Source organism: Bos mutus, chromosome 1 (assembly GCF_027580195.1).
Source record: "Bos mutus isolate GX-2022 chromosome 1, NWIPB_WYAK_1.1, whole genome shotgun sequence".
Classification (NCBI taxonomy): Eukaryota; Metazoa; Chordata; class Mammalia; order Artiodactyla; family Bovidae; genus Bos; species Bos mutus.
In genome coordinates this window covers 2,310,366-2,337,561 of record NC_091617.1, presented here as the reverse complement: position 1 = coordinate 2,337,561, position 27,196 = coordinate 2,310,366, and the positions used below count along the sequence as shown (strand labels likewise).

Below are 27,196 nucleotides of genomic sequence, written 5' to 3'. Positions count from 1 at the left end.
TGAGAGCCCCAAAGCCTTACCTGATGGCTTAGAGAGAGGACCGGCTTGGGGCTGGGAGTTGAAGTGCCTAGCACACAAACATCCTCCAAAATAGATTTGGCTACATAGGGAGGATCTCAAGGAAGGAGGAAAATAAGGTGGAAGCTTAGAGCCGTGAAGAAGGAACAGGGTGGCTTCAAAAGGAAAAAATTAAAATGGCAGGAATTAAGGTACGTAATTTACAATGTCTGCCAAGGATGCATCTTAGACACAGAACAATTATTCTGGGTACGGAGGCACTTCTCAAGCTCATATGCAAGAAGGGCCAATGGTCCATTCCATAGAAAGCAACACTTTTATTTTATTCCGTCTTAGCATCCTTCTCCTAATTCCTGTGCCTTTGCAGTTTAAGAGGACTTCAGATCCTGCTGAAGGATCTGAATTGATCTGAATTGATTCAACTGAATCAAGGATCCAGTTGATCTTCATGAGTTGGGTTGTCAGTTTCTATATTTGAGACAAGGACATACTGGTAGTGCCTGGGCCAGCTTCATGGGCACGTGGCCTGTGCAGTCACTCAGGGCCCTGTGTTCGAAGAGACCATGCTGGGTTTACTGCCCTGCCATCACTACCTTGAAATTTGTAATAATTTTTGAGCAAGGAGCCACGCGTTTCCATTTTGCTACTGAAGCCGAAGCTCTAATACTTTGGCCACCTGATGTGAAGAGCTGACTTTTTGGAAAGGACCCTGATGTTGCGAAAGATTGAAGGCGGGGGGAGAAGGGGACGACAGAGGATGAGATGGTTGGATGCCATCACCGACTCAATAGACATGAGTTTGAGCAAGCTCCGGGAGATGATGAAGGACAGGGAAGCCTGACGTGCTGCGGTCCATGGGGTTGCAAAGAGTCAGACACGACTGAACGACTGAACAACAGCAGTGAATTCTGTAGCTGGTCCCAGTCAGTACCCCAGAGCTTAGGTATCTGATGGTTTATTTTCAGAGAGGGAAACGGGAGCAGGGGGTAACTGGCTTCCATTTTGCTGGGAGTACACAAAGTATGAGGAAAGGAGAAAAAAATAAATAGAATTCTTTAATTTTCTCACAAGATGTCAAAATTCTTAAAGAGATCAGATTAGGACTAAGATGTGATTTAACAGGGAGCAAATGAGGGGCACAGCAGAGAGCAGGCAGGGTCTTGTCCTCCAGCCTCATCACTCACATCCCGCGGCCGAGTTGCTCCATCCTTCCCGAACACCTTTCCAATCTGGCCACTTCCCCCTTCTCTCTGGGCCTGCAAAGCCCCAGGCCAGCGTGCAGTCACACCCTCCTTGTTACTCTCCCCTCCTGAGCATCTCCCTGGACTCACCCGTGGTCTTTGTTTGCACTTTAGGAAAAAAAAAGAAAGAAAGTGAAGTCGATCAGTTGTGTCCGACTCTTTGCAACCCCATGGACTGTAACCTACCAGGGTCCTCTGTCCATAGGATTTTCCAGGAAAGAATACCGGCGTGGGTTGCTATTTTCTTCTCCAGGGGATCTTCCCAATCCAGGGGTCGAACCCGTATCTCCTGCGTTGTCAGGTGGGTTCTTTACCACTGAGCCACCAGGAAAGCCTATAAATATATGCCAGTGCAGGAGACCTAAGAGACTTGGATTCGATCCCTGGGTTGGGAAGATCCCCTGGAGGAGGGCATGGCCACCCACTCCAGTATTGTTGGCTGGAGAATTCCATGGACAGAGGAGACTGTTGGGCTACAGTCCATAGGGTCGCAAACAGTCAGACACGACTGAAGCGACTTAGCATGCACGAGTCATTTTGCTGTACAGCAGTAATTAACACAACATTGTAAATCAACTGTACTTCAAGAAAAAATTTAAATAAAAAGGTTTTAAATGAACAAGCAGCTTTCTGGGGAATTCTTTGGCAGTCCGGCACTTAAGTCTCTGTGCCTCCACTGCAGGGGACTTGGGTTCATCCCTGTGAATCGAGATCCCGCATGCCTTGTAGCATGGCCAAAAAAGAAAATAGCTTTATGGAGATATAATGCACATACCACACAACTTACCCATTTACAGTTCAGTGAGCTTTGGCGTATTATTTTTTTTTGAAGTTATGGTAACTACACAGCATAAAATCTGCCACTTTAAGTGTACAGTTCAGTGGCGTTAATTACATCCAGAGTGTTACATACCCATCATCACCAGCTATTTCCAGAACTTTTTCATTGCCCCAAATAGAAGCCACATATCCATTAAGAAATAATTCTCTTTTCTCCTTTATCCCACCTCTCAGTAACCTAATTTCTTCTCTGTCTCTATAAATTGGTCTGCTGTGGATATTTCATGTAAGTGGTATTCATGCAATGCTTATCATTTTCTTATTTCACCTAGCGTGTTTTTAAGCTGTTTCCACGCTGCAGCATGTATCAGAAGTTCATTCCTTTTTATGACTGGTAAGATTCCACACTTTGTTCTTCCATTCAGCCATCCATGAACGCTGAGATTGCTCTCCATTTGGCTACTGTGAATAAAGCTGCTATGAACACAGATGCACAAATATCTCTTGGATTTGATTCTTTTGGGTGTATTATCACCCCTGGACCCATTGTTGACCACTCCAGTCCAGTTGCACTCAGCAGAGTCATCTGTTACCAACACACACTTGGTTGTGTCCCTCATCTGCTTACAACAGTTTGCTAGCTTAAGATGGAAACGCTCATAAAGCTGAGGACAAAGATGGCAACGCTCACCAAGGTCTCTGGTCCCTGAGCTCTGGCGGCTGACCTCTCCACATCACCTTGCCCTACCCTTTTCTCTCTCTTTCATCCCCTCCACGCTTCTCAATGGAGCTATGTTCCATTTGGATTTCACACGTGCTCATTCATTTTCCTAGGATGTAGTGTGTGTGTGTGCTCAGTCGTGTCTGACTCTCGGCGACCCCATGGACTATAGCCTGCCAGGCTCCTCTGTCCATGGAATTTCCAGGCAAGAATAGTGGAGTGGGTTGCCATTTCCTATTCCAGAGGATCTTCCCAACTCAGGGACTGAACCTGCATCTCTTGCATCTCCTGCATTAAAAGGTAGATTCTTTACCACTGCACCACCTGAGACTTGGTGTTCTCCTAAGAACACTCCTAAGATTTTATCCTCCCCACATTTCCTAGGTTTTGCTTGACCAACTCTTCCCATCTTTCTCACCCATGTAGTCTTAAAAAGGACTTCCCTGGTGCCTCAGTCTTAAAAAGGTTGTGAACACCTGCCTTGCTCACTCCCTCCCCTCCTCCCACGCTCCCTCTGTCTTGCTCCTGCAATCCCTTGCTGTTCATTTGGCGTTATCAGTTCAATGTCTGTCTTCCTCACCCGTTGTTGTTGTTTACTTGCTAAATCATGTGCAACCGCATGGACCGTTGCCTGCTAGGCTCCTCTGTCCATGGGATTTCCCAGGCAAGAACACTGGAGCGGGTTGCCATTGTCTACTCCAGGGGATCTTCCCAACCCAGGGATCCAACCTGAGACTCGTGGACTAACAGGTGGGTCAGTGAGCCACCAGGGAAGCCTCTTCCCCTGTGCCAGTGACTAATGTTGACTGAGCACTTCCTCCTTCCAGGCCCAGTTCCTACCCTCCTCACCTGTATCGACTCCTTAAATCTTCACAGTAAGCCTGCCGCCTTTACAGATACGGAAGCCTGGGGATGCTGTCCCCGTTAGGAGCAGTGCCCACACTGGCATCCTTGCAGAACAGTGGTGGGAGCCCCCAGCCCTGAGGGAGCATGGTTCCCTTCCTGGGCCAGCATATTTAGTTCTTAGCAGAGGATCTAGCCCACATAAGTACCTAACTCCCATCCAAACTAGATGGATCAATGGAATGCAAGGTACATGGAGGAAACTGAGTTTTGAGCAAAGGTCACTTACTGAATGGCTGCTAGGTGCTAGGCATCCTTACCCACCCCACCTCCCGCCCCCAGCCTCAGTTTCCCCAACCTTGAAAGTGCACAAGAATACTGAGGTTCAAGGATTATTGAGAAGGCTGAACGTTTTCATGTAGGCTTTAAAAATCCTGGTGCCTGGGTCCCACTAACACATGTTGATGGTTACATCTGCTGCGCTCCCCGCCCCACCCCAGACAGATGAGGAAATGACCGGAATCTTTCCTTCCCGAGCACAGAGTGGGACGCGATGACACCTAGCCCCGGGAGCCTTGCGGCCCACCTCTCAGAGGTTCCCGCAGGTAGGCTAGCGAGTCGCTCCGGGTTTCCTCTCCAGGCCTTCCCGGCACGCGGTGCGGCGCGTCTCCCCGCCCCGGGCAGTTGAGACCCGGGGGCCCGCAGGGCGCCTGGGCCCGCCTTGGGCCTCATATCTACGTTTCCGCGTCAGGCCCGCAGCGAACTTGGCAGGCGCTCGCGCGGTGTTCGGGAACACTCTGTGCCGAGCGCGCTCCCGCCCGCCTCCCTCCCCGCCGGCCCGGGTGCCCCGCGCAGGTTTGGGTCCATGGACCCCCAGGTACGGCACCCGGCGCGCATCCACGGAGCCCCCGTGCCCTTGTCCTCGGTGTCCCCCGAGCCCGGGCGGTGCGAAAATCCGCTCCTCGCTCACTGGCAGGGCGTCCAAACGTAGGTTACCCTGCGCGTCATCGAGAGGTTCAGAAAGATGCTGTGGCCCCATTTTAAAACAAAGCCCGTTTATTAGCGTTCGGCCGCGGTCTGGGCCGGCCCAGCGTCAGATCCTGAGCGCGGCCGACTCCTAGTACCCACAGGAAAAGTAGGCAGCTAAAAGAAACCTGTTCTGGACCATGTGATCCGTTTGGAGCACAATGCCTCCCCTTTCCGCCCCCACCTCCGCGCCGCGACGGTTCCCGTCAGGGCTGCGTCAGCTTTGGCGATCGCCAAGGCTCCAGGGTCTTAGTCTCCTCTCCTGTGAAATGGGGATAACAGTGCGTGCTTGGTGACTCTGCACGTGGAGCGCGGCCGGTCGCCAAAGACGTCAGTGCTGCGGTCCCACACCTCCCGGACCCCACCTTCCGAGGCCCCCACCCCGGCCTCGGCCCCGCCCCGGGGCTCCCTGGCTCAGCGCGCGGCGCTGGCTCCAAAGTGCGTCACGGGCGCTCCTCCGGCGGCCAGGGCGAGGCTGGCACGGGGCCAGCGCGGGCCTGGCCTGGGGTGCCGGGCGGTCTCGGGCGGGGAGGGGACCCGGGGTGTGCAAGGCGCTCCAGTCGCGCGCTGTTGGGGGCGCCCTCCGCGGCGGGCAGCGCGCCAGGGCCCCGGCCTCCGGCAGCCTCGGGGGCGCGGAGGGGCTACACTTTCCCTTCGCCCCCCGCCCTCGTTTCCTCCTGCGCGTCCGCAGCAGAGATTTCCTCTCGGGGAAACTACGCGGATCCTTCCCGGGGCTCCTCGCCCCGCCCCAGGTCTCCGCCCCCCTCTTCGCTGGGGAGCCGGTGCTCGCCCGCGGCGGGGAGGAGGCGCTGGCAGCCTGGGCCGGGAGGTGGCAGGGGGCCGCGGAGACGTCGGCTACCGACTCGTCCTGCCATGTGACGCCGCCCTCCGTCCCGCGATCCCCCGTGCGCCCCGGGCCCGCGCCCGCGCTCCGTCGCGCGGCACATCATGCTGCTGCCGGGCCACGCGCGCCCACCGTCCGCCCCGCAACCCGCGCAGCATCCCGGCCTCCGCAGGCAGGTAGAGCCTCCGGGGCAGCTCCTGCGTCTGTTCTACTGCACCGTCCTGGTTTGCTCCAGAGAGATCGCGGCGCTCACGGACTTCTCCGGTAAGAAGCGACCTCCCTCGCTGAGCGCCCCCCGGCGCCGCGGGGCGCTAAGGTGAGCCCTCGGTTGGGGGCCGGCGCCCGAGGGGGCAAGGCCGGGTTGCTTGAAAGTTAGGGCGAGCTAGGAGCCCTAACTTTTTCTTGCCTGATGCGAACTCTTCGCATATAAGTAGCTGCATGTGGGATGCCGGCAGAGGGGGTCCCCCAAGAAAGAAGGGTGGGTAGAATTTGGAGTTTGTCTCCCGATGAGTTGACCTCGTCAGTATCCCAGGGTCAGGGACCAGACTCCGAAGGATGCGTATCGGTTTAAAGCACCTTGCGCTGAGTCCTGTGCACCGAGCTCAGCGCTGTTGGTACACGTGTTGTGGTCTACGTTGTACCTGGTTTGCTTTACGCGCAGTTTGGGTGTGCCCCAGCCGACCTCGCGGGTGCCCACGTAAGGAGACCAGTCCAGGAGACATTTGACAACAGACCTGAGGGAAACCCGGGAGTGGGGTGGTGGAAGGTCCGGTGGAAATGCCATGAGAGATGAGTAGAAGCTTGCAGTACAGACAGAGGAGACACAGGGGTAAGACTTTACCGCCAAAAGGCACCAGAGTTGGCCCCTTCCAGCCCCCGTCGCCTTAAAAAAAGAAAAGAATAAAGACTTCCCCTCCCAGTAACCGATGAGGCTTTTTTTTGGGGGGGGGGCGGGGACTGAGCCGATCTCAGATAGTTCTGGGGTTGTAGGTGGGGCACCACAAAGGGAGAGAGGTTTCTGAATTGATGGGGGCTAGAGGGACAGCATTCTTAAATTACCTTTGTGCTTGCTGAGAGTAACCAGACGTCCCTGCAAAGGTGGATCAGACCTGGGTCTCCGTCTGGCGAGGCTGGTGGCCCTTCACCCTTTCCTCGCCCCTGCCCAGCCCCGGAAGCAGCTCTGAGTCCCATCCTTTGCCTTCTCCCTCATCTCCTGTCAAGGCCAGGCTTCCCGCATCTCTGCCTTGAAGGTCTTTTGCGGTGTAATCACAGTCAACAAGGCTCCTTCCTCAGACCCAGTTTGTGCAATATGCTAGTACATGGCAAGGGACACTGGCAAACCAGAAGCTGAGTTGGGTTTCTAGTTTACTTACAGAGAATGTCATTGTTAGCTGAGAGCCCTCGGGTCAGAGGTTCTTTGCTTTGAATATTTAATATCAAGGCAGTGTTTCTACCTCGCAAAGGAAGCCAAGACATGCCTATTTGGCAAGGAAACTGAGGTCCTTAAGACCGAGGGTCAGAGCGCTGTGGTAAATGTGCTGGGAAAAAATGCTGAATTTCAAGTGCTATTGACTTTTTTTTTGTTGGTAATAGAACTTTCTTGGCTGCTAGAAAAGTTCTGTCTTTGCTGATTTAAGCTATGGAAAGCAATCTGAATTCAGCCACCGGCAGGCTGAGAATATTGTTGAGCAAAGAACAGAAAGCCAACAAGCCTTTCTACAGTGTGACGTCACTGTAACTGAACAAATATTGCTTTAGGTACCGTTGCAGTGTAACCATTAGATTGTTCTCACAGATTACAGGCACTTAGAGCTTGTTTCTTTAGTGAAGCGGTTGCAATCCTTGAAGCAGTCTATAGGTTACCACCCAAGTTTGGAACTGTCTGAAGGTAACAACTGTTTCAGAGGGTGAACTTGAGCTGTCAAACAGGGATGCTGTGAACTTGGATGTTTTCATACATATTTCTCTAAATGATTAAACGATAAAAGAAATTTTCTTGTGCTTTTAGTGGGAACCTAGATTCCAGGGTTTGAGACTCCCTGAGCCAATATTCGGTTGATGGTGACATTGCCAGGCAACCCCCATGTTTTCTCTGGTCAACCTTGCTCTTTAGAGATCTGAAGACCAGGGAGAAAGTGTCTGGGAGCCTTTTGGGGAGAAGAAAAGAAAAATAACCTCGTCTGAAATCACAGACACACTCACGTTTAGATCTAAATTCTAGCTTGTATGGCTTTAGGGAAATATTAGAAAAGGCTCAGGGAGAAAGATAACGTCTTCCAAAATTGATTCATTTGACTTGAAACTTAATGAACCTTTAGGGACCCCCCCCAGCCACATGACATACACCATCCAAGAAAATTCCTAAGCTCCAAAGATGACAGTCTGAGGGTTCAGTTGAAAACTTCAGTTGACACAGTGGATCCTGGTCACGTGACTCCAACACATACACCCACATAGACACAGACACACACATCCCCCCCTCCTCAACTCGCACCTCTGTGGCCTCAAAGCCTGATTCCTGCCTTCCTGGGAAGAAGAGACCCTGTTACTGAACTTAGAGGGGTGTGTAGAAACCAGTGCCTGGAAAGAGACAGTGGGCCCTCCCCTTCGGAGCCTGCAGCAATAGCTGAGCACTGGAGAAAAGCATTTGACGTCTTTGCTTGCTTGTTTTTCTAAACAAGGAAACATCAAAAATCCAGACAGATGGAGGGTGGAGGGAACTTGGGACCCTTTCAGCCTTCGTGAAGAAGGGGATGGAAGCAGGATGGTGAATCCAGGTGAAAGAAAGTGCTGAAATGAAAGGGGTCCTAGCCTTTGTCTGTACAGTATTGGGCCTCCTGGGAGATTAGCAGCACAGAGTTTTGGAAAGTTACTTAAGCCTTTCTCTTCTTTGCAACTCTTCCTTGAGCTTTTTTTTTTTTTCCCTGAGGCTGTCAGCTGGTGTAGTTTTCCTGGGTCATTGGTTTTTTTGCCCCGGGGATTCCAGCATCAGATCTCACTCTTAATAAGCCAGAGGCTGCATCAGGGCCTCCTCTCCTCCCCCTTCATGCTCGTGACTGGTGCTAATCACCTTCAAGCCTGCTAGGAAACAGGCTCCCTAAACACCCCCTTCCCTCTCCTCCCTAAAGACATTGAGATGCTGCCAGCGGCCACTGGAAGACTATCATCACTGCATTAAAAACACATCGTAGGAAGGCAAGAACAGTTCATGCAAAATTAGTGCCTCTGATCCTTAATCCCAAACTCAAATGCGCTTGGCTTTCGTCCATTTTCCTCTTTGGGATAGCGTTCTGTTCTTTTGACTGCATTCCCAACTTGAGAATTTAGCCAGAGAGGTCCAAACTGATCATTGATATATATATGTTTTTTCATATATAGAAATACAATGTCAGCATCATCTTTGTTCAAAGAACAAGGCAGGATGAGGGCAGAGCGGAGGGAGGGGTGCCATTTTGGTTCCAACGATTAAAAAGATCCTAAAGATCCTTTCTGCATGTGGTCTGGCTTTCAAGAGTGATGTTTTGGTGTGTCTCTGAACTTAGTATGCCCTGTCCCTCAGGTCTTATTCATTTTTTAAAAAATAATATTTACTTATTCGGCTGTGTCAGATCTTAGTTTTGGCACATGGGCTCCTTCGTTGTGGCGCTTGGACTCTTGAGTTATGGCATTTGGGCTTCGTTGACTCTCAGGTTGTGGCATATGGGCTTCATTGCTCTGAGACACGTGGGATCCTATCAGTAGTTCCCTGACCAGGGATTGAACCCTGCATTGCAAGGCAGATTCTTAACCACTGGACCACCAGGGACGTCCCATCTTGTTTCTTTATCTATATATTGTTGATGGTTTTATTCCCTGCAGAGAGCAGGTACGGTCTTCTCTCTCTGCTCTTTCCTTTTCTCCCTCTTCTGTTTTTTTTTCTTTTTTTTCTTCTCAAAGATGCTCAAAGTGATTGATGGACTGATGAGGGAGGGAAGGAACGGATAGAAAATTAATCATGTTCCCACTTGGATTCCTAGAAAACTCCTGACTTTTGACAAAAAGAGTCATGATCATATGTTGACACATTTGGTTTTACCCTCGGGCATGGAATGGTAAATGTGGGAAACAGAAAGGAAGTGAGAAACAAGGAGAGTGTTTTAAGGCCTTCCTTGTTCCCAGACGTCCCCAGACCACAAAGAAAGGTCATTGCATGATCGAAGGGGGTCTCCAGGCTGGTGTCCTACCCTGCCTGCCTCCATCAGTAGCCCAAGTGGGCAAGACAAGATGTGGGGCTTGTTATCAGATCATTTGCAGCCTAGCAAATAAGCCTGACCCTAACTCCTTATTTCACTGGTCAAGAATTTCAGAATGTAAGACTTCCCTGGTTGTCCAATGGTTAGGAGTCCGCCTGCCAATGCAGGGAATGCAGGTTCGATTCTTGATCTGGGAAGATTCCACATGCTTTGGGGTAACTAAGCTCATGCACCACCAACTACTCAGCCTGTGCTCTAGAACCCTCCAGCTGCAAGTACTGAGACCTGCTTCCCTTAGAGCCTGTGCTCTGCAACAAGAGAAGCCATTGCAATGAGAAGTCCAAGCTCCGCAAATACAGAGTAACCCCTGCAACTAGAGAACGCCCACGAGCAACAGTGAAGACCCAGTGCAGCCAAATTAAAAAAAAAAAAAAAAAGAATTTCAGAAAATAGAAAAATGGTTGTTCCATTGGTTGGGATCCCTGGAGTGGGAACTCTGTCCTGATGGAGTGGTCCGTTTAGAAGAGGTTGAAGCTTCCTTTATGCTTAGAGAAACAGTGGGTCTCAACCCTGGCTGACACACTAACATCCCTCAAGTCTAAACAAATATATGGATGCTCTAGCAGCAACCCAGGGCTTCTGATGAAATTCATCTGGGAGATCCAGGCATGGATCTCTTTTTCAAAGCCCCCAGGCAATTCTAGAGTGCAGCCAGAGTGGAAGACCACTGCTGCCCATGTCAGAGGGCAGGGATGAACCATGCACAGTTCATCCAGGGGTACATGGGTGTGACTGGGTCCCACTTCCCCCACCCCCTGCCCCAGGGCTCATTGCCAGGGAGACCAGGATGTATGTTCCCTGCTCTCAGTCTGCCGCTGTGTCCCAGCACACAGGTATGCACAAACTTACACAGACGTGCAGGTCACACAGGTCTGCCTTTTATCATCCCTTGGTCATATCATACTTTAATTGGGATTGTCTTCACTTTCAAAACTTTGATGGAGCCAAAGGGCAGCTCGTCACCAAAGGAAAACAAAGCAGATGTCTAAAGGAGTTGTCCAGCTGTCATAGAAGAAGACGGATGAAAAGTAAGCATCTCAGAGCTCTAGCCTGTTTCCATGGAAAATAACTACATTCAAAAAGTGTTCTGACGGCTCTTTCTGTAGCCAAGAAGAGGAGTCTGGGCAGGCGAGTGGTCCCGTAATTGATGGCTTTGGTCTCCCAGGCGCTTTATTGGAAAAGGCAGCCTAGCAGTAGTTTCGAGGGAGGAAGAAAAAAGAAAGGAGTGAAAATTAGTTGAGCATGGTGTTATCTGACTTCATCCTCATAGCAACCTTCTGAGTTAAGTAGAAATCTCACTTTACCCAGCCTCAGAGGGCTTGGTTAACTTGCCAGAGACCCCCAGCTCGGAAGCAGAGGCATAGCCTAACACGGGCCCAGGGGTGGGGCCAGGCTGGAGGACTTGGCCCGTGTGGGTGCTGAGTGGGGGGCAAAGCCAGAGAAAAATGCCTCAATTTGCCTGACCTTTTTAGATAGGTCTCCGTTTGGGTGAACTCCGGGAGCTGGTGATGGACAGGGCGGCCTGGCGTGCTGCGGTCCATGGGGTCACAGAGAGTCAGACACGACTGAGCGACTGAACTGAACTCAACTGGACTCATCATAGCGATTTCAATTGTCCTCTGAGTAGACTGACCTTTTCTCATTTCTTCCTTCAACATCTTCTCAACACTGTTGATCCACAGTAGGTGTGGGCACAAGGCAATCAGTGGGTATAGTAGAAAGATGTTAGAACTCCTTTTCTATTCATTTCTATCTTGAAAAAAGAAGCTCTGTCTTGCTTCTAATTAACATACAGATTGAGGGAGTTTCCTGGCAGTCCAGTGGTTAGGACTTGGCACTTTCGCTGCCGTGGCCTGGGTTCCATCCCTGGTCAGGGAAATAAGATCCTGCTAGCTATTCAGCATGTCTAACAAAACAAACAAAAAACATGCAACTTGACAGTACAACAGTTCATCATTTCTTTTTAAAATTTTATTTTATTGAAATATAGTTGATTCATTATACAATTTCTAAATGCAATATTAGAGATGTGTTCTCAAAATGTTTTTGCTGTTGGGGTTCATGATTTAAAAAATTTTTGAGACCACTAGTATTTTCAGCCATCCTGACAGCACTTGCAAAATTCTTGAAAAGGCACCACTTTGGGGGCAATAACATTGAAAAAGCAACTGCTCCCCTGTGGCCCAGCCCTATCACCTCCTTGCCCACCACGCCAGTTCCCACAACTGCCAGTAAAATTTAGAGGAAGACTGTAATAATCCAGTAATTATCTCGTTTCAAAAATCCATACTCTTGTCATTCAAGCTAAGTAATGAATGTGGATGCATAGGGTGAGGCACTCTGGACTTTCATGACACTTTAATGAGGCTAGTGTGTCTGTATATTTCTAGAATGCACTAGCTTCCCTGGATAACATCCGTCCTAGAGTCACCTAGGTTTTAGCACTGGGAGGAGTCTCTCAGATGGGAGGGTGGCTGACCAGGTGATTCTAAACTGTTTTCTTTGAGCTTCTTTCTTTCCCCTTGGGTGCATGCTCAGTCGTGTCCGACTCTTTGCGACCCCATGGACTGCAGCCTACGAGGCTTCTCTGTCCATGGGATTTTGCAGGCAAGAATACTGGAGTGGGTTGCCATTTTCTCTTCCTGACCCAGGGATTGAACCTGTGTCTCCTGCATTGGCAGCCGGATTCTTTATCACTGAGCCACCCGGGAAGCCCCTCTTTCCCCTTGAGGGCTCTAATTCTGCTACTCCTTCCCTGGCCCTTATGTGTGCACTACCTCAGGTTAAACTCTGACCCAACATAAGGGGCAAATTCTTTACTTGGTTTTCTTAGCACAAGTAAGAGAAGTTAGCTAAAAATATTATAATGTATCAAATACATAAAGCACTTTATGCCACAGTGTTTTAAAAACTTCATGTTTATTAACCCGTTTAATCCGCACAACCCTATGAAGGAAATTTCTCTATAAGTTGAAGAAATAGTAGCCAGAGAGCGTATGTAACTTTTGGAGATTTGAATGCAGGCAGCTTCTCTAATACTAAAGCAAATCAATTATAAGTTGGTTAAAACAATGTCACTTCTTATGTTTATCTCTTAATATATCAGATCCAAATCTTTCCTAGGACTTACAGGTATTGTCCATTCTATGTTGCATCAAGAGATAGCACCATCCAGCTCCAAATAACTGATTATGAAATAGGGTATATAATTCATTTCTTGGAAATATGGTGGAACTGGTGTTCTGGAAGTATTTTCCCAACAAAACATCTAAAGCTGCTGAATAAAATATAGCAAACATCCTTTAAATGCTTGGGTGAGTGGAGAAACACAAGGAGTAGCCAGGGAACACAATGAAGAGAGACCAGAGAACTGAAGAAGTAGCTGGCTCTGACCCTGTGGCTACACTGGGGCCTTTGATGCATTTTATAGTCAGAATTTACTGGGTACATGAGGGCAAGAGACAAGGCATTAGACCAATGTCAAGTGAGGAATTGGAATAAAGATCTCCTTATAAGGCCAGGGCCTGGAAGGGCTAAACACTCATAAAAAGGTGCGTGAGAAACAAATCAGCATTCTTGCAAAGAAAGATGACAAGGGAACATCTCAGCTTGGGCTCAGGATTCAGTTCAGTTCAGTTCAGTCACTCAGTCATGTCCGACTCTTTGCAACCCCATGAATCACAGCACGCCAGGCCTCCCTGTCCATCACCAACTCCCGGAGTTTACTCAGACTCATGTCCATCAAGTCGGTGGTGCCATCCAGCCATCTCATCCTCTGTCATCCCCTTCTCCTCCTGCCCCAAATCCTTCCCAGCATCAGGGTCTTTTCTAGTGAGTCAACTCTTCGCATGAGGTGGCCAAAGTATTGGAGTTTCAGCTTTAGCATCAGTCCTTCCAATGAACATCCAGGACTAATCTCCTTTAGGATGAACTGGTTGGCTCTCCTTGCAGTCCAAGGGACTCTCAAGAGTCTTCTCCAATACCACAGTTCAAAAGCATCAATTCTTCAGTGCTCAGCTTTCTTCACAGTCCAACTCTGACATCCATACATGACCACTGGAAAAACCATAGCCTTGACTAGACAGACCTTTGTTGGCAAAGTAATGTCTCTGCTTTTTAATATGCTATCTAGGTTGGTTATAACTTTCCTTCCAAGGAGTAAGTGTCTGTTAATTTCATGGCTGCAGTCACCATCTGCAGTGATTTTGGAGCCCCCCAAAATAAAGTCTGACACGGTTTCCACTGTTTCCCCATCTATTTCCCATGAAGTGATGGGACCAGATGCCATGATCTTAGTTTTCTGAATGTTAAGCTTTATGCCAACTTTTTCACTCTCCACTTTCACTTTCATCAAGAGGCTTTTTAATTCCTCTTCACTTTCTGCCATAAGGGTGGTGTCATCTGCATATCTGAGGTTATTGACATTTCTCCTGGCAATCTTGATTCCAGCTTGTGCTTCTTCCAGCCCAGTGTTTCTCATGATGTACTCTGCATATAAGTTAAATAAGCAGGGTGACAATATACAGCATTGATGGACTCCTTTTCCTATTTGGAACCAGTCTGTTGTTCCATGTCCAGTTTTAACTGTTGCTTCCTGACCTGCATATAGATTTCTCAAGAGGCTCAGGGTTAGAGGAAAAAATAATCTTTGTTGAAACTATGTAACCACACACTTACCTTTGCAAGAATCTGGGGTTTGAATTCACATTGCCGTTACTAGGAAACCCAAGCTAAGAAACTCAAAAAGTTGCCCCAGGGTACCTGGAAAAAACCCACAAATATTCCCTGTATAGCAACATCAACGCAGGCCCCACAAGATTCTGGTAGATTAAATTCTGCTGATTGTGAACACACAGTCAAAAATGCACTGTATGAACAGCAGTCAGCAGCAAAACCACAGAGTGTTTAATAAATAAGAGGGAATATAAAACACAAAAAGAAATAAAAGAATCCAGAAGAAGAAGGAATGAAATGCTATCAAGAAAGGGCAGGCCTATTTTTTTTTATAGAGTCAAATATATCAACTAACATGAAAAAATATATTCACTGAGCTTCAAGGCTTGATGGATAGATTAAATGTAGTTGAAGAGAGAAATAGTGAACTGGAAAATAAAGCTAGGAAAATTATCCAGAATGCAGTAAAAGAGATAAAGACATGAAACGAAAACCTTATAAGACATGGAAAATGGAATGAAGATTCAACACACAGGTGACCAGTATTCTAGAAAGAGAGAATAGGAAAAACGAGGGAGAGACAACACTCAAAGTGATAATATCTTAGAGTCAATTTTGAAGAGTTGATGAATGATTCAGATTCAAGCATCCCAAGCAAAATAAATTTATGTCTATCATACTAAAACTACAAAATACTAAAACAAAGTGATGGTCTTAAAACAATCAGATGGAAAGTTTTTCATTTGGAAGGGCTTTGCCATGACAATGACAGTCAGAAACCAGTGAAATATTTTCCAGGTTCTGGGGAAAAAAACTGTCAGTGCAGAGCTATATAACCAGCTAAACTATCTGCAAGAGTGAGTGTGAAGTAAGGACATGTTTACCACTAATAAATCCTTACTGAAAGAACTACCAGAGGATATACTTCCTGAAGAACAGTAAGTCTAGAAAGAAGGCTTGTGGTATAAAAACATGACGAGCAAAGAAATGGTACAGCTTCTAATGCACTTTACCTATATTCTTTGCTCTTTCCTGCTTAGAGAGTGTCATCCCCTTGCCTTGAGATTTTCTCTAAGATGTCTTGTTCTTTCATCAGCTAAGATCAAGACGTAGCTTTTTGTCTTGTTGAACTTTTTGACCCAGTTGAACTCTTCCACTGACTTATGGCTTTTGACCTGAGTTACCCAAGACTTCTTCCCAGTGGGCCTCAGTTCCGTTGTGATTATATAATGGAAGGTCTGTCTGAAAGAACAGGAAATGTTCTCAAGCCTTTCGGGTCTCAGATGCTATGCTAAGTATCATATAGGCCTGCTCTAAAGAGTCAGTCTGTCCCGGGGAGGCTCCCTTCTCAGTGGTTTCATGGGCACTCGTCACAAAGCAGTTTGAGGGATGAAGAATAGATTTGGCCAGTTACGTTCTTCAAATGGTACCCAAACCACAGAGCTTGGAATTGAGGGATTAGTAGCATATCCATCCTATGGGGTCACAAAGAGTTGGACATGACTTAGCAACTGAATAATAACAATAACGAGCGTATCCATACACCTACCAGACAACACTGCCCGTGGGTTGATTTTCCATTTCCACACTTGCATTTCTGGACATCTGTATCCCTTGTTCACTCAGGCTCCTGATGTTGAATGTCTCCTGCATTAATTAGTTAGGGAATGAAGTGAAGTGATGATTGGGGTTACTCTCAACCTGAGAGCCTAGTTTTCCACAAACACACAGAACCAGGCCACATTAAAATTCAAAACTCAGGCCACTGAATCTGAAATGTATGTTTGCAAACCGTCTGATTTCATGTCTGCCTCAGATGTCCCACGAATACAAATCACCTCATTTGGAGTTGGAAGAGCAGGGAGGAAGAAACCTAAGAAAGATCTCCAAAACAAATCTTTAATTCGGATGAGGATAATAGAATGTAATCCCGTTTCAAGTCTGTCAGCATTCCTTTGATGATTACAAATGAGTCCCTTTTCCCCTGCAATGTGGGGGAATAATCTGGATAAAATAACCCTTTTTGTCTGCAAGGGCCCAAGCGATGCATACTCGTGACAGCTTTCAGAGTAGTGTTTCAGAGCCTGAGAAGGGCGCTCTGCTACCAAGACCTTCCCTTTTTTCTCTTGACTTAGAAGATTTTTCACTCTTTTCATGTTTGGCGGCTTCCAAAGTTCTCAGGCTTAGAAATCATAAATCAATCATAGTACTGTACTCTGGAACGAGAGAGACATGGGTCAGGGAGCCCTTTCTGTTCTCTGTTTGTTCACTGGGAGACAGGTGGGGATGAGAACGCATGATCTTATCTAGAAGGCTAATTTGTACAGCTTTTGAGGGATATGCTTAAGGGAGTGTATAAGATTAGACTCTCCTTTCTATTAAAAAAAGATGTACACTGTCCCAAGTTCAGGCTCACATGCCTTTTTTGTTCATGTGATGGTAAAATTAAGGGACAGTTGTTTTTAAACACCTTCCTCTGTTTTGTGAGGCTAAACATATCTCCCAAGGCTAACCATACCAAATGCTTTGTGAATAAGTCAGACTGGATGTAAAGCCATCCTGAGGCTGTCCAATCCACAGCCTCAGGATGGAAAGGGGTCTCCGAGGCCCCAATGCTGCAGGACCTGCAGTGTGGAGTCAGCCCTGCAGGCTGTGAATTCTACAGAACAGAGCCTGTGGCCTTCCGTGTTTTCACTTCTTTAAAGCTCACTTTAAGTGTGAAGGACTCTTTCTTTTTTAAAACAAAGGGCCCCAAGATTTTTTTCCCCCAGGGTTATGTGTAAATAGCGTTATGGGTCCCTAAGCCATAAACTAGCACTTTGAGGAAAAAGGCCTGCTTTTGTCTCGGACTTCTGTGTTTCTCTCTGGCTGATCAAGGCGGGTTGTTAGGGCTTGTCAGTCTTCACCAAAGATTCCACATGGTCCTTAGAGTAGATAGCTATCTTCACTCAATGCAAATTTTGCTTGTTCTAACACTGAGTCTAAACCAGTGATTCTCAATATTACGCTTAACAAAAGAAGACAAAGACAAATGCTATGTATTACTTATATGTGGAGTTGAAAAATTAATACAACTGAATATGTATACAGGACAGAAATGGACTCATAGACATATAAGCTAGTGGTTACCAAAGTTCAGAGAGGAGATGAGAGGGATAGATTAGGGACATGGATTAACAGATACAAACTACTATACATAAAATAGATAAGCAGCAAGCATTTACTCTGTAATAATGGGAATTATGGGCTTCCCTGGTGGCTCAGACGGTAAAGTGTCTGCCTGCAGTGCGGGAGACCTGGGTTCGATCCCTGGGTTGGGAAGATCCCCTGGAGAAGGAAATGGCAACCCACTCCAGTACTCTTGCCTGGAAAATTCCATGGACTGAGGAGCCTGGTGGGCTACAGTGGGCTGCAGTCCATGGGGCCACCAAGAGTCAGACATGACTGAACATGCACATGTGCACGCATGCACACACTCACTGGGAAATATACCCATTATCTTGTAATAACCTGTAATGGATTATATCTGCAAAAACACGGAATCACTGTGCTGCACATCTGAAACTAACACAACCTTGTACATCAACTATGTTTCAATAAGCAATAAAATCATAAAATAAACCAATGATTCTCAACCCAGAAAAAATCTGTTCCCTGAGGAATATTTGACAATGTCTGGAGGCAATTGAATTTGTTACAACTAGGGGTGCTATTCAGAGAAGGCAATGGCAGCCCACTCCAGTACTCTTGCCTGGAAAATCCCATGGGTGGAGGAGCCTGGTAGGCTGCAGTCCATGGGGTCGCAAAAAGTCGGCCACGACTGAGCGACTTGACTTTCACTTTTCACTTTCATGCATTGGAGAAGGAAATGGCAGCCCACTCCAGTGTTCTTGCCTGGAGAATCCCGGGGATGGGGGAGCGTGGTTGGCTGCATCTATGGGGTCGCACAGAGTCGGACACGACTGAAGCGACTTAGCAGCAGCAGGGGTGCTATTGGCAGCTAGTGAGTAGCAGCCAGGGATGCTGCTAAACCACCTACAGTGCAGGGCGCGGCCCCCACAGCAGGGAGTGACCTGGTCCTCACGCTGAGGCTGAGGAATACTGGGCCGGACCAGCCGACATGCCATGGTTTTATTTCCTACATGTTTGGAATCTCAAGAAGGTGTGACATATTTTTAAACACTGAAGTTGAGTGTGGAAAACCTAGAGACAGCTCCACGACGCTCTTCTCAGGGCCAGCTTGCCTTACACAACCACCCAAAACTCTCAGTTCCTCAAAGCCAAGGACATGGCAATCCAGGCACAGCTGTGTGTCCTCACACTCCCGCCGAGGGGACTTATATTCATGTTCCTTCCACCCTCACCTCCTTACAGAACTTGCCTGTGCTGAAAAATTGATGCTTTCAAATTGTGGTGCTGGAGAAGACTCCTGAGAGTCCCTTGGACAGCAAAGAGATCAAACCAGTCAATCCTAAAGGAAGTCAGTCCTGAATATTTACTGGAAGGACTGATGCTGAAGCTGCAGTACTTTGGCCACCTGATATGAACAGTCAACTCACTGGAAAACACCCTGATGCTGGGAAAGATTGAGGGCAGGAAGAGAAGGGGGTGACAGAGGATGAGATGGTTGGGTGGCATCATCAACTCAATGGAAATGAGTTTGAGCAAACAGGGAGACAGTGGAGGACAGGGAAGCCTGGCGTGTTGCAGTCCATGGGATCACAAAAAGCTGAACATGACTTAGTGACTAAACAACAACTGGCCTTTTTGTCCTCCTTATTTCAAGCTCAAATACTCACCATCATTAACGTCAATCTAAAATACCCCTCTAGATGGAGAGGTGTTGAGACTTGAAGTCAGTTGCTCGCTCACAGTGCAAGGATGTCTTTGCAACACTTCTCAATTATTTCACAACATCAGCAAGGCAGTTGTGGGCATGGGGTGGGCGGGGGAGCAATTTGATTTTTAAAAGGAAGACAGCAAGTCTTGAAAACCATGAGCAGATTTGGTTCCTCCCACTGCCTTCCCCTACTTTCCTCCTTCTCTGATCCTGTTTCTGTTCCTCTTGCACCTTCTCTGACCCCCGCCCCCACCTTTGCACCCACAGACAGCAAGCACATAGATGAGCTGATATTTCTATGCAAGGTCATGTCCTCTTCTATGTATTGTTGTTGTTCAGTCACCAAGTTGTGTCCAACTCTTTGTGACCCATGGACTGCAGCACGCCAGGCCTGTCTGTCCTTCACCATCTCTTGGAGTTTGCCCAAGTTCACGTCCATTGAATCGGTGGAGGAGGGAATGGCAAACCACTCCAGTATTCTTGCCATGAGAACGCCTTCTCTGTACTGCATGTTATATAAAGACTTTCGTTCAAAGATGGATCTGAGAGTGTTGATTGCACGGGTGAATCATCTAGCGCTACTTCAGGGCGAACCTGTCCACTCTTCTGTGCGGAATGTCATCACCTTATCAGGCCACATTTGCAGTTTCAGTGGTTGTGGGACTTACCGAGCCCACACTGAGTAGGAGAATCAAGCGGATTCCTCTGAAATGATAACTACCCACCTCTGCCCAGGGGCCACCGGCCCAGAGGACAGCTACCCATGTCAGAGCTTGCGTTGCTGTCACCCTTCTTTCAAACAGGTTGCAGCTCTAATTAAAATATTTCTTTCCTTCTGCCAAACGCAGAGAAAATATAGCATTGTTTCCAAAAGAGCGGGCAGGGGCACCGGCGGGAATGGGTGTGCAGTATTTGTACAGTTTCGTGACTCAGTACATCTGAATCTCCAAGCATTTTAAGAGCTTTGTCCAAAAAAAAAGGTCTATTGTGTGCCTCTTGGCACTGAAGAAAATAGCAGGCCTGTCAGAACTTTGTTTCAGATTTAATTTTAAAGTGGGTGATGTAAGAATGTTGTCCAACAGGAGGGCTTCGCTCCTTTTTCTCATTTCTGCCCATTTTGGTGTGAGAGAACTTGAGTTCTCTGAATCCATTCATATTAAGAAATCAAAGCCTCTTCCCTTGAAATCGTTTTAATGAAAAGGCATCACATTGCAAAGCAAATACAGTATATCTCTAAAATGCATATGACTTCTTAGAATAAAAGTAAAATTATATTTGACTATATTTGTTATTTTCCTCTATGTGCACGCTTCAGTCATGCCCAACTCTTTGCGACCCCATGGACTGTAACCCACCAGGCTCCTCTGACCAAAGGATTCTCCAGGCAAGAATACTGGAGTGGGTTGCCACGCCCTCCTTCAGGGGATCTTCTTGACCCAGGGATCGAACCTAAGTCTTCTGCTGCTCCCGCTTTGGCAGCTAGATTCTTTACCACTGAGCCACTGGGGAAGCCTTATGTGTGTATATATAGACACATATACAGAGCGTCTTCCTACATTATCTTCTCTCTTTTTTTAATACACTTAAAAAATTATTTTTTCATTTTTAATTGAAATATAGCTGATTTACAACATTTCAGGTATACAGCAAAATGATTCATATATATATATATACACATAAATATATTCTTTTTCAGATTCTTTTCCATTACAGGTTATTACAAGACACTGAGTATAGTTCCCTGTAGTAAGTCCTTACTGTTTATCTCTTTTATATATAGTAGTGTGTATCTGTTAATCTCAAACTCCCAATTTATCCCTCTCTTCTCCTTTCCCCCTTTGGTAACCATAGGTTTATTCTGTATGTCTGTGAGTCTCTGTTTTATCAGTACACATTTGAAAATGTAGACATAGAGACGTTACTGATTTTCCCAAATGCTCCTTGCACTTGGTATGTACTCTTGCACTTGGTATGTACCATGCTCATCATCAGTCGTGGGTACAAATGTAAAAATAAGCAGAAAAGGGGCTTCTTTAGTGAGCTAGTGGTGGAGAATCTGCCTGCCAATGCAGGTGACAGGGTTTCAATCCCTGGTCTTGGAAGATCCCACATGCCGCAGAAAACTGGGCCTGTGTGCCACAGCTGTTGAGCCTGTGCTCTAGAGCCCGGGAGCCACAACTACTGAACCTATGTGCCACAACCACCAAAGCCTGAGTGCCCTGGAGCCTGCGTTCTGCAACCAGAGAAGCCACCGAAATAAGAAGCAAACACATTGCAATAGCAGTGAAGACCCAGCACAGCCAAAGATAAATAAATAAATAAAATTATTTTTAAAATAAGCAGAAAAAAGCTTTTTTGCAAGGTTGTGCTTTCCTGGTTGTTTCTTTCCCCTGATATTAAACATTGGACAGTGATTTTTCTCACCCCATGGACATTTTAATATAGAGTACACGTTTATCATCTATGTCTCTGTGTTAATATTAACAAACATTATACACTGTGCTTTTTAAAAAAAAAAACCAAAGCATGGTATTCAACCCTTGGATTCAGCTGAACTGTGAATACTGAGTATGTTGTAAGCTTCTGGGCTGGGAAAATTTTTTATGATGTTGCAAACACCATTCTACCTTATGGGAGTGACTTTTCACCCAAACCAGTCTTTTGGGCTCTGCATACACCACCACCGGTCCTTGGCGAAACAGCCTCTATTTCCTTCTTCCTGGTTTCTGGGAAGCTCCCTTAAACACCTGGACAGTCACTGAATTCAGTTTGTATTTTTTCCATAATGGGAAATTTAACATGTAGACCTCATACACAAGACGGACTGCACCATCCGTGTTGCATATGTGGTCCAAGATAGAGTCAGACCACGGATGAGAATGGAAACCAAACAAAGGTAAATCTACCATGACTCTCCATGGCTCCAGGTTGTTACTGCAAGGAAATCTGGCCAAAGGAGTGTCTTAGTTATTTGCTCTTGTGTGTGTGTGTAACTGAACGCACATGCACACACACTTTCCAACACATACTCACACAAGTGAGGGGCCTTTCATCCTCAGAATGCAGTCAGACAGTGACGTGTAACCTAAGCTCAAACTACAGTCTTCCGTGGAACCTTCCGGACTGTGACTTGCTACAGCCTTAGTGTCTTTCTTGGGGTATTGGTTGTAGTCGCTGAAGAGCGACTTGAACATGGCGGCTGGCTCCCGCAGGATGGTGACGTAGACGGTGCCGGGCGGCATGAGGCGCTGCAGCTCCGCGCGGTCGAAGCGCAGGTGGCTGGCTAGCACGTGCGGCGGCCGTGCGGCCGGTGCACGAAGTGCGCCTAGAAGTTACGCGGGTGGCAGAACTGGTGCTCGCAGCTCGGGTGCGGCAGGCGCACCGTCAGGTTGTGGCGCTCGGCGAAACGGAACAGGATGTTCTGCACCGTCGTGCCTGCAGTCTTTGTCTGAGTACAATGGGGGAGACCCAGGTTCAATCCCTGAGTCAGGAAGATCCCCTGGAGAAGAAAATGGCAACCCACTCCAGTATTCTTGCCTGGAAAAATCCCATGGACGGAAGAGCCTGTCATGTATAGATGTGAGAGTTGGACTATAAAGAAAGCTGAGCACTGAAGAATTGATGCTTTTGAACTGTGGTGTTGTAGAAGACTCTCGAGAGTTCCTTGGACTGCCAAGGAGGTCTAACCAGTCCATCCTAAAGGAAATCAGTCCTGGGTGTTGATTGGAAGGACAGATGTGGAAGCTGAAACGCCAATACTTTGGCCACCTGATGCAAAGCACTGACTCCTTGGAAAAGGCCTTGATGCTGGGGAAGATTGAGGGCAGGAGGAGAAGGGGATGACAGAGGATGAGATGGCTGGATGGCATCACTGACTTGATGAACATGAGTTTGAGTAAACTCCAGGAGTTGGTGATGGGCAGGGAGGCCTGGTGTGTTGGGATTCATGGGGTCGCAAAGAGTCGGACATGACTGAACGACTGAACTGAACTGAATCTGCCTTTCTACAAGATTCAAATCAATCGTTTTATGGCCTGGGATGACTCACCTGGTGCCAAGATTATCTCAAAATACATCTTGTGGGTGAGGGGCCTGGTGCCATTCTCTGATTTTTGAGACATTCCTTTCTTTCATTAACAGACTGCTAGTAACTTCTCCCCTAGAGAAGGAAATGGCAACCCACTCCAGTATCCTTGCCTGGAGAATCCCATGGATGGAGGAGGCTGGTAGGCTACAGTCCACAGGGTCGCAAAGAGTCGGACACGACTGAGAGACTGTTTACTTTCTTACTTACTTAGTGCCTTTCTTGAGAGTATGCACCATTCATCTTCATTACCAACTTATGTATTTTCTTTCTGTGGCAAAGGTAAATTATTAGGTAGCATATAAGCAGTATGATATATTGAGAGTCTTAAGAAGATCAAATGTTAGTGATTCAGCCTCACAAATTGGGTTAAAATTGCAGGCCTAAGTACTTGGTTGTAAATTTACATCATAATCATTATTATTCCAGCAAACTGTGAGGTATGGACGTTACTTGTCCATATCTGCTTTTTCTCAGGTTGTGGGGAAGAGTGAATTTGCTGGAATCACCAAAGCCTGAGAACCAGGGGAAACGGCTAAGCATTTCTCACTGCAGGGCATTTGGGGCCCAGGGCTGACTCCACTGCATACTAAATCCTTCCTCAATTGGATTTTAATTTAATTATCACCAGGGAATTAAAATTTTGAAAGGACAATATGCAGACCTTAGAAACCGAGCTATCCAATAGAAATATGATGTAATCCATGAAGGTAATATTAAATATTCTTTCGTTGTTGTTCAGTTGGTAAGTTGTGTCTGATTCTTTGCAACCCCACGGACTGCAGCATGCCAGGCTTCCCTGTCCTTTACTATCTCCCAGAGTTTGCTCAAACTCATGTCCATCGAGTCGGTGATGCCATCCAACCATCTCATCCTCTGTCATCCCCTTCTCTTCCTGCCTTCAATCTTTCCCCAACATCAGAGTCTTTTCCAATGAGCTGACTCTTCACATCAGGTGGCCAAAGTATTGGAGTTTCAGCTTCAGCATCAGTCCTTTCAGTGAATATTCAGGTAGCCACACTAGAAAAAGTAAAAGAGGTGAAATGAATTTTCATAGGAAATTTTATTTAACCCAGTGTTCCCAAAGTATGATCCTTTCCACCTTAATCAGTAGTTTTTTTTTAATTAAAACATATTTTTATGAGACTTCAAAGCTTACATTTTTATTTCAAGGTTTTAAAAATTAATTATTAATGAGATAGTTCGTTCTCTTTTGCTTATGAGGACTTGACAACCTGGGGTGTATTTTAAACTTACAGCCCATCTCAACTCAGCCTGGCCTCATCTCAAGGGCTCAGTAGCCACGTGTGACCTGGGGCCACAGCAGCACAGTGTTAGAAGGTTGAGAAGGGCATGGAAGTTTTAAAAGTCCACAGCAGGGCAGCTTTAAGGTCTGGGATCAGCACACTGCCTTAGTTCTCAGTGAAGACGCCTTCCTTTTACAGAGCCCCATCAGGCTGCGTCGTGAGGGGCCAGAGGCGGCCACCCTAGTCCCCCCTGGGAACTTGGCCTCCCCAGCTCACCTGCTTTCCACGTGGGGGATAATGGGTGTCCTCCTGCTTCTTCCAATCCCTTCCCCGGAGAACCATCCTAAACTTCCGTCCTTGGGAAGGGAGAGAGGGCTGCCAGCAGTCACCCAACTGTGGCAGAACCTCCCAGCAGTACCAGAAGTTGATCAGCCCTAATCGCCTTCATCTCTTTCTGCCAGGAGGATGTCAGGCTGTCCTCTGCACACCCACTGCATTGGGGCATCAGACCTCAGAGATGTATCCTCCTCCTGGAACCTCATTTCTCCTGGAAGCTGTTCTCTGTTAACCTCAGCCCACAGCAGAGAGAACCCAGGCTGGAATTTGCTATGAGGTCTCTCAACTTATTAAATACAGGACCAAGACTGGACCTAGGAGGACTCTGCTCCTGTTTGGGGTCACTGTGCTGGATCTCAGGATCAGCCCTCAAAAGGAACAGACATGAAGGGTTCAGAAAGACCCCAGCTCAGAGCTCTCCCCTCATCTGACAATACCACCGGCTGAAATGACTTTTCATTATTCCCCTGGGCCTTCTGCTAGAATCACCTTGGGAGTTCTTTCAAATATACTGATGTCTGGAGCTCCTTCCCAGGCTAACTGAATTGGAATTTCTGGGCTGGGACCTGGGCATTGATATTTTTAAATCTCCTGAGGTGGTTCTGCCCTTCAGTCACAGTTGAGACTTGCTGGAAAGCATTGCACACTCTTAAATCTACCCATATTTTAATTCAGTATTTATTATTTTTCCAGACACAGAAAATTTGTAATATTAGTACAAAGATTTCCTTTATAGCCTTCATCCAGATTCCCTGAATGTTTCCATTTTATCAGATTCACCTTATTCTTTTCTAAGTTGCAGGTAAGATGTCCTTTCCTCCCATGTACTCCCCTGTATTCCTTAAGAACAAGGACACTGTCTTACATAACCAAGAACAATGATCAAAATCAGGATCAAAATAGGAACTTGCTACCCTATTGCTTTCTGATCTACAGACCTCATTCAGATTTCACCGTTTGTTCCAAAAATGTACTTGGGAGTGCAAGAAGATCCCAGATCATGTGTTATTTTCAGTTATCATGTCCCTTTAGTCTCCTTGCAACCTAGAACTGCTCCCCAGTCTGTGTCTTTCACGACACTGGCATTCTTGAAGATTATGAGATGGTCATTTTGTAGAGCATCCCTTAGACTGGATTTGTCTGATTTTTTTTTTCTTACATATTTGTGCAGGATGTTCCAGCAATGAAGCTGTGTTTTTTTCAGTGCATTGCATGGTGAGGAATAGGATATTGGTAACCCTGTTACTCTGAAGTGGCTTTGATGTTTGGTGAAGATGATTTTTAGATGAAAGTTGCCATCATCAGCCGTCCTCACACAGATTGAATCACGGCAGGTAGCAATATGTCTAGCAAAGTTCTTTGGGCCTTGAACTCAGGAGAAGCAAGTCTTAAAGCAGAAGTTGTTGTTGTGCCATTACTCAGTCATGCCCAACTCTTTGTGACCCCGTGGACTGTAACACACCAGGCTCCTCTGTCTTGCACTTTCTCCCAGAGTTTGCTCAAACTCATGTCCACTGAGTTGGTGGTGCCATCCAACCATCTCATTCTCTGTTGCCTCCTTCTCCTCCTGCCTTCAGTCTTTCCCAGCATCAGGGTCTTTTCCAATGAATGGGCTCTGAGCATCAGGTGGCCAAAGTATTAGAACTTCAGCTTCAGCCACAGTCCTTCCAATGAATATTTGGGGTTGATTTCCTTAGGAGTGACTGGTTTGATCTCCTTACAGTCTGAGGGACTCTGGAGGGTCTTCTCTAGTGTCACAGTTCAAAAGCATCAATTCTTCAGTGCTCAGCCTTCTTTATGATCGAACTCTCACATCTGTTTAGAGGGGAAAGGAAAAAGGTTCTAGAACCTGGAGCTTTGGCAAAGGGAACTAGTCCAAGAAAGGCACTGCCAGTATTGCTCCTGGTGTTGGGATGAAGTGACAGGAAAGCATTTGTTCTGGAAGGAACTTCAGATTAGGGAGGGAGGCAAGGAAGAGAGCCTCTGCTTACCTGTGCCTTTGGTGAGGACTAAAATGTTCCTTTTCAATCCTCCATCTAAAACAGAGCAACTATCTGTTTCTGAGGTTTGATGCACCTCACAGATCCATCTGTTTTTTCCTTTGAGATTGATGGCTTCCAGTTTAGCCCCAGACATAATTCCTATTAAGATGTTGACCAGTTTGACACTTCTGGCAACTCAACCTGTTTATTAATTACTGCTTATCTCCAGATCAGTTGTGGTTCTTACCACTTCAAAGAACACTAGAAC

General features: G+C 46.9%; 1 protein-coding gene across 7 annotated transcripts in view; it reads left to right on the top strand.

Annotated features, from left to right (window-relative positions):
- The first annotated feature begins 4,121 nt into the window (after nucleotides 1-4,121).
- EVA1C (eva-1 homolog C) overlaps nucleotides 4,122-27,196 on the top strand; it is a 128,778-nt gene continuing 105,703 nt past the window's right edge. Inside the window, exon 1 of one of the 7 annotated variants that reach the window (XM_070367118.1) lies at nucleotides 4,122-4,208. In XM_070367118.1, coding sequence (XP_070223219.1) covers nucleotides 4,157-4,208 — 52 coding nt within the window. In that variant the 5' untranslated portion in view covers nucleotides 4,122-4,156. Of the gene's footprint in view, nucleotides 4,209-4,997; nucleotides 5,738-27,196 lie in introns of those variants that run through there. The other 6 variants (XM_070367128.1, XM_070367142.1, XM_070367133.1 and 3 more) reach the window with 6 other exon arrangements.